General features: G+C 43.8%; 2 protein-coding genes across 3 annotated transcripts in view; one reads left to right on the top strand and one right to left on the bottom strand.

Annotated features, from left to right (window-relative positions):
• Positions 1-117: 117 nt before the first annotated feature.
• On the top strand, positions 118-4,157 carry LOC109971936 (alpha-aspartyl dipeptidase). The gene is made up of 8 exons (XM_020620506.1): positions 118-393; positions 626-714; positions 1,020-1,094; positions 1,229-1,308; positions 1,443-1,616; positions 3,342-3,401; positions 3,963-4,045; positions 4,133-4,157. Exons 1-8 carry the CDS (start codon positions 299-301, stop codon positions 4,155-4,157), a joined length of 681 nt encoding a protein of 226 aa, XP_020476162.1. The 5' UTR covers positions 118-298.
• Positions 4,158-4,842: 685 nt separating this feature from the next.
• itgav (integrin, alpha V) overlaps positions 4,843-11,320 on the bottom strand; it is a 34,891-nt gene continuing 28,413 nt past the window's right edge. The window contains exon 32 of one of the 2 annotated variants that reach the window (XM_020620517.1): positions 4,843-9,076. In XM_020620517.1, the coding sequence (XP_020476173.1) occupies positions 8,845-9,076 (232 nt within the window). In that variant the 3' untranslated portion in view covers positions 4,843-8,844. The remainder of the gene's footprint in view (positions 9,077-11,320) is intronic. The other variant, XM_020620518.1, reaches the window with a different exon arrangement.

Consider the following 11,320-nt stretch of genomic DNA (forward strand, 5'->3'; position numbering starts at 1 on the left):
GACAAAACAAGAAAGTGATTTTATTCTGAAAATAAAGACGCCGGAAGTTGTCGCCTCTGGTGGATAATAAAAAACATAAATATTTTAAATAAAGTCCTTGATTGGGGCAAACTAAAACTAAAAGTAGAGAAAACCAGCCGGGGTCTGGTGTTTTTGATGCGACACTAAACCAACGCGCCGGTGAGCCTCCAAAGACAACAGGTCTTGCGCAACGCCGGCATGACCGCAGTGGACTTTGACCCGGACTTGCGGACTGTGCGGGTTTTCCGGCGTTCCCGGCCTCAGTACGTGTTCCGACATGCAGAGGAGACTCCTGCTGGTGTCCAACTCCACCCTGCACGGCAGCGGCTACCTGGACCACTGTCAGCAGCACATCTCACGGTTCTTCGGGACGTAAGTTTGGTGCAGCCGCGTTCATTCACTGAACAAACCAACAGCGAATTTCGTTCAGAAATGGGCCATTTAAACATTTTTCCATGTTCGTTAGCAAGCACGCACACACACACTGTAAAAGGTACCACATTTAAGACAAACACGTCTTTATAGAACATGTAAATAACAGCAAAGCTTAACGAGCGCTTCCTGGTGTCGTGTGCGTCTGTTCTTGTGTCCCTTCGTGTGCCAGAAATGTGAAGAGGGTCCTGTTTGTTCCATACGCGCTCCATGACAGAGACGCGTACACCAGAACAGCCAGGGACAAGCTGAAAACCCTGGGTAGGTGTGCGACGGCGTCAAGACGATGTAGACGGAGGACGCACCGTGGTTGTGTCCCTCTGGGCCATTCGACAACCAACATCACGCAGACGCTCTTGACCTCTCTATTTGCCTTGTTTAAACTATTTGCCTTGTTTAAAGTATTTTCTAGGCGTTTTCCCGGTCTTCTCGTGTATCTTCTGTATTTTTCGGTGTAGCTTCTGTGTTTTTCTGCACATTCTCAGTATCTTTTTGGGTATGTTCGTCCTGTTTGTGTGACCCGTCCATGCGCTGTGACTAAGCTGAACGGTGACTGGTCCCTGCAGGTTACGAGGTGGACAGCATCCATGAGGCCTCGGACCCCGTCGATGCCGTCAGGAAGGCTGAGGCCATTTTTATAGGTGAGGAGGCTCTGTTTCCTTGTGTTCTTATACCCTTCTTTTTCTTGTTTACTGTAGTTCCTCCTGCCTTCTAGCTCCTTGTCAGCCTGTTCTGTCAGTTTTGTGATGTGTTAATGGGCATGTGTGTTTCACAGGAGGAGGAAACACTTTCCGCCTGCTGAAGAGTCTCTATGACAACCAGGTGGTGACGGAGATCAGGACGAGGGTCCTCCAGGTGACGCACCCGCACTCATTATCTTTCTATAGCTTCCAGACACGTTACATCTGTTTTTCATAGGGAGTAGGGTTGTCTGGAACACACTCTTACATCCCTCCCTCACCTCTCATCACTGCCCCTCCCTGCTCCAGGACGGTGTCCCCTACCTGGGCTCCAGTGCCGGCACCAACGTGGCCACCGTCAGCATCAACACCACCAATGACATGCCCATCGTCTGCCCTCCGTCCTTCGCCGCCATTGGTCTCGTCCCCTTCAACATCAACCCACACTACCTGGACCCCGACCCCCACAGCCGCCACATGGGTGTAAGTCAGGAGACACTGTCATGGCTCTAATGTAATATGATGCCAAAAGGCATTATGGGTAACGTACCTGGAGCCAGAGCAGGAGGACAGAGTCAGTTTAAACATCCGAGTCTGTCCTGAGTGTCTGTGGGACTCCAGCTTCTCCCCTGGTTTCACGTCACTGTTCATCCAACATTTCACTAAAACCAGAGTCTAGAAAGAGGAGGGAGTCAGGGTGTGAAAGTAGGATGAGTACTGGTATTGACAGCTGTGGGTACTGACAGCGCGTCTCCACTCTGCTTTATATTCCCTCTGTGTTCTGGAGCTGCTGGAGGCCCTAGTAACAAACAGGACTGAGATGACGAGTTGACACCACAGGAACCTACAACAGTTCTAATAATCAAACAATCTTTTGAGTTGTTAGTTGTTTTCCAAGCAAAAGCAAACAACACGCTTGTCCCAGGTTGTGCAGTTTGGTATTAAATCACTGTCAGCTGAATATGTTCGAGGTTGATGGACATTTGGTGATGTTGTTCAGGACTCTGGGGAACTGGGATGGGCCCTTGTCACAGTTTTCTGTCACTTTGGACCAAACAGCCCATCAGTTAATTGAGAAAATCCCATCTGGATTCATTGGTAACACAGAGAATCACAAGCTGCATTTGTAGATACAATGTAAAAACTCTTAAATTCAGCTCATGCTTCTCTGCCTAACCACAGTGCACTGACTGATGACAGTGGTGTACAGCTGTTCAGGAGGGCGGGTCTGCTCCATTACACATCATATCAGTTTATCAGTTATCAGCGTTCCTGAGCTTTTATCTGTTGGGTCAAAGACAAACTATGGGATGGAATAAATGACCAAAGTCTGATTTGATATGTTTTAATCTCAACAACTGGCACACGTTTACTACTATTAATAATAAAGTATACTGTATTTGTCTCAAACCAGTTACCAATAGTTTTACACCAAACACACACTAACCAGTGTACAGCCATGCTAACAGCTCTGTGACGCTGTAGCTCAGTGCTAATGATTAGCAGGTATGTTTACCATGTTCACCAGCTTAGTTTAGCATTGTAGCATGCTAACAGCTGCTAATCAGCCGTAAACAGCTGAGGCTCATGGGAGTGTCAGTAGCTCTGCAGCTGTTTGGTTGTAGGCCAAAGTGTCAGACACTTTAAAATGTCAAGTTGATGGTGGCGCTAGAGCAGAAGCCAGAGGATCATCTAAGGTATCTGGATCAATACTGAAAAGGAATGACCAGTGGGCCAGCTGTGTTGGTTTTCACTTTATTTAAAGGGCTGATGATATTTTACAGCTTGAGGAAGTTGGGCAACACAGAAGCTGTGCAAACTGCAGCGGCCAACAAATAAAACACCGCATCAGCAAACAGAACTAGTCGGTTTGTGCCAGATCCTGACATTTGACAGTTTGGAGGTTGCAGACTGAAAACACATTGTAATTAGAACTGCAACTGTTGATTGGTGTCTTTACTGATCAGGTGTATTGTTCATTGAACCATTTCCACCATAAACTGTTAAACAGTAAGGGAAAATAAGTTCAAACTGAAAATTTTGTCCGGAACCCAAACATCTCTGTGACAAACTGAAACTCCTCACACTGGATGTCTGCGACCAGTGAATAGCTTCACTAGTGATTGATTATCCAAATAACAGGGAGCAATCTTCTATTGATGTGATTATCCTGCCTTTATTCTGAACTGTTCCTCTGGTGTGTTGCAGGAGACCAGAGAGCAGAGGATCAGCCAGTACCATGAAGAACCTGACACTCCATGTGTCCTGGTGAGGCCCAGACCAGTCCACACCATCGATCCCCACGCTGACGCAGGCTGTCAGTGTGAACAGGGCTTGTAGTTGTCGGTTTCCACCTGGTGTTACTGTACATGCTCCCAACAACCTGTTTGTTTAAAGTCTCAGCTTGAATTAGATCAGGTTTGCATGAGTTCAGAAGACAGAGACATGTGAGACAGAGTTAACACACAGGCTCAGCTGTGGTCATGTGCTGCTGCTGCTGTTCACTGCAGCCGCCATGTTGGTACAGGGAAGCCTCCTAATGCAGGTCTCTGTCTGTCCACAGTTACTTTCATCACAACTCGCTGCATTCAGCTGCTTGGTCTGTTACAAATGTAGGAATGTGTTTATTACACGTTAGACTAAAATGAGGCTTTTCATATCAAACACTATCTCCAGCTGGGAATAAATACAGACTTGGGTAACAAAAGAGACATGACTGCAACAGACACTAAAGTTAAAAGATCATTAAATGCAAGTAAAAGTAGTAAGTACACTGTTGGGCGGCTGTTCTGTCCTTAATGACATTTGTCACTTTGTTCACGTCTTCAGGGTCTGCGGGAGGGGTCCATGCTGCTGGTGGAGGGACACAAAGCCACTCTGCTGGGAACCACCAAGGCCAGACTCTTCACCAGGTCAGTCCACTGATATCCTGAGCGCACACCAGTAACACCGGTGAGCGACAGCTCTCCCGTTTGACTTGTTTTGTTGCCACATTGCAGGGAGAAGCCTTCGGTAGCGACCTGAGCTCCCTGCTGACAGACACACACTGACCAGTCAGACAGAAACAGGACAGGAAGGTCACACCATAGCCACCGGTGTCTCCGCTGCTTCATGGTGATGTTGTGGATTCAGACTGTTGTTCTGCTCAAAAGAGAATAAATATCTTAACATCCACTGTGTCTTTGGGAAGATGTTGGAGTCCTGATGAATGCTGTGATTCTGGTCTTCTGTTAGTGTCTGCATCAAGGCCACATGTGCACACTCCCAGATGTTAGTACTAGGCTTCCCTGAGATGCAGTTCAGCATGTGGCCAGTGGGGGGCAGAGTGTCAGGTCAGCAGCAGCGTTTGGTTCAACACAACAGGGTTTAGTCTGAGAAACAAAAATCACAGAGCTTGTCCAGCTGCTGTTCCATCTAGGATGTGGGCAGTGTTTGTCTACAGGTGTCAACTGATCAACGGGTGGGTTTTCAGACACCAGATTCTGTTTGCATTTTCAATTTGCGCATAAAGTGGAAACACCAGAAATTCAAAAAAAAAAAAAAAATCAAAATATTGCAAGCATTTTTATGCTTGAATGAGATCAACAAAAGCAAAACGCACTGTGAAATGGAGACAGACTTGAATTAATCATGACTGCCACTGAATCGTAACTATGATTGGACTAACCTTCATAAATAATACACTGAATAGAATGTGAACAAAGTTTATTTCATTTAAAAGGTGAAATCAGCTTCTTATGAAATTCATTTTTATTCTCTGTGTGAAAGAATACATACATCAAAAACAGTGAATGTTTTCTCTGCAGAAAGAGAAAAGCAAAAACACAGTGGTATTAAAGAGATCAATTCAAACACAGCTTCAACTCACTCTTCAGTCACATCTGGAAGATTATTTTTGTTGCTTTTCAGCCTCAGATTGTAACACACAAAAGAAAAGATACAAACTTTCCCAAACCTTTTGTATAATCCCTCAGGAAACGGTTTTCATCCAAACTCATCAGGCTTCATGCAAGAACACGTTTGACTTTTTTCTAAGTTTTGTTGGTACAAGTGAGACTTGTCGTAAATAGGCCATACAGTCCATTCAGTCTTGCATGAGGCCAAATGTGTAACTTAAGTCCTGGTAATGTGTTTACGTCCTTAGAGAATCCTTTGTAAACAGATCAGTCCAGTTGTTCCACCACCACCTCATCAGATTAGGGTGCACACATACTACGTACCTAAGATCAGTGCTCACACTGAAAAGATTACACTGCTACAAACTTAAGATGTGGAACCACATTTTCAGGGGCTTTTAATGGCAATTAAAAACTAGTAAAGGTACCAGAATTCAGGTTAGCAGTATTTATTCAGAGAGCAAGATGATGTGTAAACAGGTTTGATTAAGTGATTATTGATCAATTAGTCATGAAATTTTAATGCCTTAGAGAAACATTTAAAATTTGAAGCCAAGTTTTTATTTATTGGTTAATTGTATAATCTACTAAAAAGAAAAAGAAAAGTGAAAAACCTCATCTCTGATGTCTTCAAATATCTTTTGTTTAAAACAAAAGGATATTTGGTTTAAGACAATGAATGACAAAAGAAGAGCAAACCCTCCATCTGAGAATCTGGAACCAGGGAGTGGTTGGCATTTATTCATTATTTTTCTTGAAACTGACAAACTGATTATAATGACAAAAAAGAAAAGCCTTTTAGCCAAGTCTCTTAAATCTAAACATTCTTAAATTTCAATTCCAACACAGAACATTTAACTCTTAATGTGCAAAAGTCAGCATTTTTTCCATTTGCCCTTGCGCACCAATGTTTCTGCAGGCATTTAGCGATACCACTAGTTTTATTAGTGCATCTCCGTTAAAGCCAACTGTTAAAGCCAACGACATGATGAGGGCTAGCGACAGCAGAGGATGTTCAGAGGGCTGGCAAATGTAAAAGCAGTGGATAAGATGCCAGTGAAGGACAAACTCGACGTGTAACGTGCTAACCAAAGTGCTCCTGTGGCATTACTTTATGGTGACTGTTAACTAGATTTGTATAGTTTAAAAATTATAGTCCACCTTAAACATTAGCTCATGATGCAAACCCAGTATGGGCAAATTCATAGCAAAGTTTTTTTGTTCTTTTCTTTTTAATCCTCTCACACACAACCTGAAAATAGCAGCCTGCTTTCAGACTACGTACACCTTCGCTCTCAGCAAAGCTTCCGGTCGCCACTCTGAAATCTGAGGAAAAATAATACTATTTAAAACTAATCGCAATAAGTGCAGTAGGAAAAAGACCTGGTTCAGCCCTGCCCCCCTCGGCCAGCTTGCTACAGCTGTGCTTCTTTGCTCTTGTACAGTACATACAGTTTACAGTAATGACACAGGCAGATTTATCATCAAAATTCATTTTTTTTAAAGGGTTATCCTTTTCTAAAATTTTGATTTTGTTGAAATGCCAGTGGATAGTGACAGATTTCATCAGCTTTTGTTAGCTACTTAAACTAACATCAGCTGCATGAACTGGTAGAAAACCCCATGTCTGGCTGACTCCCACATCTGTCCAGTTGACCTGCTGTTAGAAAACCGACCCCACAAAATAATGAAGTGGTCTTATACGTGCACTTAATTGCTTCATACATGTCTTCATGCTAACAGCCTGAGGCTAAAGCTAGCAGATCCCAGGTAAAAAGTCAAGCTGATCCATGTAGAAGACACAGAAATAGTGGTGTTCCTGCACAGGTGTAGTTCTGGTGTTATATGAGAAGGACAATTATAAGACCGGACAGTTATTTCACTCCAATGTAACTCTGCTTAGCGAACACATGTATATTAAGCTTTCAGTGCATCTCCTCCTGTTAGGACTTTCTTTGATCTACTTATCCTTGCAGCCCTCTTCAATTTATTATTTCTATACTGCATCTATTATTATTAAGACTTTCTTTAGTTTTTACTGTCAAGCACTTTGTGACATCTGATCTTTCCAACATGCTTCCAGAATAAAGGCCTTCAGGATGAGGATGAACTGACGAGTTACTGGAGAGCTGACTTCTCTAAATCCACACAGAGCAGGAGAGCAGCTAACACGAGCCTAAACTCTGTTAGCATCCAGAACCGACTCCCACTACACAGTGGATGTGCTAGTTGTTAACAGGGATTTGTTTTACTTAACATGTAACTCCACAAATTAATGTAGCTAGCTAAACATATCCTTCCTGTTTCAGTTACTAGTCCTGCAGGACACTAGCCAGTTAGCCAGACATGCTAACAGGTACAGCTCACATTAAAGCTGATAAACACGCTGTACAGACAGAGTTTTAACATGCTGAGAAATCTAAATCATGACACAAGTGCCCTGCCTAACATTTCTGAACAATCATTATTCAGGTCAAAGGTTTTGCTTTAACTATCAGCTCTCTGATTTGAATTATAAACTAATCACTTGCATTGATTTTCCAACTGTACTGTGAACTAAAACCAAGCAATTTCCTGATAATGAAATGAGCCAGGCCTGCTATTAATAAATATCACCAGCACCTCTTAGCTGCTCATATCAGCTTCCCCAAACACTCAAAGCAGGAAAGGGGAAAAAAAAGTTTAAGATTATAAAAAGGCAAATATATTAGTACAACACTCATCCCATATCTTGGCAAACTAAACCATCATTGCCCCGACCACAGCCACATCACTTAATGCTGACTGAGGTGATGATCCAGAGGACGATTCTGTATTTATGCTTTCATTTGCAAAATTTGTTTTTCTCTTCTGCCTTTACTTGTTTGATTCTGTGAGTTCTACATTTGTTATGTTGTTATTGCTATTATTATTTTACATGGACTGTCTACAGCGGAGTGCCACACTCATCTCAGACAGACTAAACAGTCAAACTGAGTCCAGATTATTACAAAAAAAAAAAAATCCATAATAAGCCCAGAGGAGGCCCATTGCAAGACTAACAGAACACTGTTTCCTTATTCAGTGTTGACAGCGTTGTTAATCATGGCATACTAAGGTTGAATTCATCAGCAGTTCTGGACTTTGAGGGCAACACGCTCCTACAGCTCATGACCATTTGTGGTTTGGACAATAAATGTGTCAGTCCAAGCTCCACAAGCTCTGGTGCAGACAACCAGCCTCACATCAACAGAGAAATGACATGACTCCCTTATCTGCACGGTGGAACAAATGCACATTACCAACATTTTACTTGTGAAGCATTCAGACATTTTGGACATTTTTTTTTTTTTTTAAGTTCTTTTTTATAATTTTGTTAAATGAATAGTTGAACATTTTGGAAGCTTGCTCTTCAGACTGATCCCACTCTTGTGTCTCTGGGATAAATGTGAAGCTACAGCCAGCCACTGAAGTGGCTAAAGGTGTCAGTTTGTGCTTTCACAGGGGTTCAAGTAGCTTCACAGAGTATTCAGACTCTTTGCTTTCTGTACAGATGAGACCACAGAGAAACAACCTGTTCATCAGCTCCGGAGTGCTGGCAGGTGGATTTTGTCAGCTGCACACGGGGCCAGACTAGCTGCTACCCGTTTCCAGTCTTTATGCTAAGCTAACCATCTGCTGCAGCTTCATATTTATTACATGACAGCGACATCAACCTGAACATCTCACTCCGATTAGGAAAGCAAATAAGCACGTTTCCCAAAATGATGAACTATTCTTTGAGAATTACATATATTTCCAGTTGGAGCTTCTCTTTTGGCACAACCACATCATGGCTAGTAAAAACAAAAACATAATAAAAACCTGGTGCCCTCATCTGCCCTTCGCCAGTGAACACAGTGAAATTGTCTAAGCAACCATTGTACCCTGAAAGTATCTCTGCTGGACTCCTTTCTGTTCCTCAGACTTTGACCTCTAGGCATCAGTGTTGCCGTTCTCCTCCGGCTGCAGCTGCTCCTTCTCAGTGTTGTCCTCCTGCGGGGGGCGCACTCGCTTAAAGAAACCCAACTGAAGAAGAAGGGGACAATAATTGTCACTGGGACTCATGAGACCAGTAAAAACAGTCAATACAGTAGACTTGTACTTAGCTGTTTGCCAGATGACTCATAGTGATTTATTCTGTCTGATGAATACTAAGTATAAAATGAACTGGAGGAGGATCTCACCTCAAACTGGTTTGGTAGAGATTTAAATGAAAAATATGTCTACAGTTAAAGCTGTGGGATTCCAATGACTTTACATGTGTCTGGACACTGAAAAGTGTCAGAATAACTGTTCTGAAATGTCACATCACACTACAGCGTGTCCATACATACAGGACTGTGCAAAGGTTTTAGGCACTTCACATGTTTAGATTCTTCCCCTTTATCAGTCCCATCAGGAGGCGTCTGCTCAGTCCCAGATTCATCCAGAAGCCTGACCCTGAGCCCAGACCTCCACCAGATTCATAAGGGTTTTTCCATTATAAGAACCTACCAAAATGCGTTGCGCCCAGTAACGCTCTTCACAGGCTCTAGCTTTGTTTCCCCTACAGTGCAACTGCTTTGGAGATACATTCTGGGAGCTAAATTTCAACACCCCTCAGGAGGTAGTACTAAAATCACATACGAGGACCATGAGGGGGTGTGTGCACACAGAGAATTCACCGGTGATCGGTTAAATGTCAGTGTCTTCACACCTCAAGCATTAGCATTACAAACACTGTGTGTAAACACACAGCTGAGTTTGTTTGTGACAGGGGAGCAGCCCGTTTCTCCTCTAAACAGAGACTGACAGAGAGAAAGTGAATGAATGTCACTTTCAGCTTTTTCCCACTAGGGGTTGCCACAGCATGTTGACATTTGGCATGTGTTTTACACCAGATGCCCTTCCTGACGCAACCCTGACTCGAACCCGGGTTGCAGCAGTGGGAACGCTGCGCCCTAACTACTAGTCTATCAGGGAACAGAGAGAAAACACAGTGGAAAAACAAAGCAGGACGTTCGGCATCAGCCCCGGAGGCCAAGCTCCGGTGATGGCTAAGGGACATAGGGAGTGTACCTTTTGCTAGGTTCCCATAGTGGAAACACAGCATTAAAGACCTATGTTCAGAGACCAGAAGGACCAGGAGTGCGGCAGCAGGTGGTCCAGCCCCCACAGAGCCCTGATCTCAGCATCATGTAGTCAGTTGGGGATCACACGCAGAGACAGAGACACTGAGACAGCCTGAATCCATAAGGGACCCGTGGCAGTTTCTTCAAGACACTGGAGACACTTGGCGGCACTGTATCAGCAGTAAAGTCCTACAAGTTCCTGGGCTCCACTATCTCCCAGGACCTGAAGTGGACGTCCAACATCAGGACCATCATCAAGAAGGCACAGCAGAGGATGTACTTCCTACGCCAGCTCAGGAAGTTCGGCCTGCCCCAGGAGCTGCTGATACAGTTCTACAGAGGAATCATGGAGTCTGTCCTCTGCACCTCCATCACTGTCTGGTTTGGCTCAGCAACCACACAGGACAAGTACAGACTTCAGCGGACAGTCAGGACTGCAGAAAAGGTCATTGGTGTGAGCCTGCCCTCCATGGAGGATCTGTACTACAGCTCACGGGTCAAAAGGAGGATAGAGAGGATCACTGCAGACCCCTCACATCCCAGATACAATCTGTTTGAACTCCTCCCCTCTGGACGGCGTTACAGGTCAGTGTGCACCAAGACAACCAGGCACAGGGACAGTTTCTTCCCCCAGGCTGTTACTCTGATGAACACTTAACCCATGATAGTATGACTGGACAATAACCCTCAGTGCAACACCTGTAAATATACCTTGTACAGATTATACAGATTCGTACAAGTCTCTATTTTAAGTACTCCATTTTCATTCCTACTTATCCCATTTCACAATGAGTATTATTTGTCTGTCTGCATTGTTTACTGCCTGTTTATACTGCTTATTTTGCATTGTTTGGACTGTTTGTTGCTTGTTAATACTGCTGATTTTGTTATACTACACAGCCTTATGTTGGTTTACTGTTTATTTGCCCCTTGGATGGGGATATGTACATGCACATTGAGAGCCGATGTACCAGAGTCAAATTCCTCGTGTGTCCGACACACCTGGCCAATAAAGCAGATCCTTATTCTGGGCTTTATTTCTGAAAGCATCCTCACTTTACTGTTAGTGCCTGAAATGTTTGCACAGGACTGTAGATGTGGTTGGAACAAGGCTCTAGTTGCCTGAGATCGGCTGTGTGGTTTGTGCACCTGTGTGTGC

This window comes from Monopterus albus, unplaced genomic scaffold (genome assembly GCF_001952655.1).
Source record: "Monopterus albus unplaced genomic scaffold, M_albus_1.0 scaffold239.1, whole genome shotgun sequence".
Taxonomy (NCBI): domain Eukaryota; kingdom Metazoa; phylum Chordata; class Actinopteri; order Synbranchiformes; family Synbranchidae; genus Monopterus; species Monopterus albus.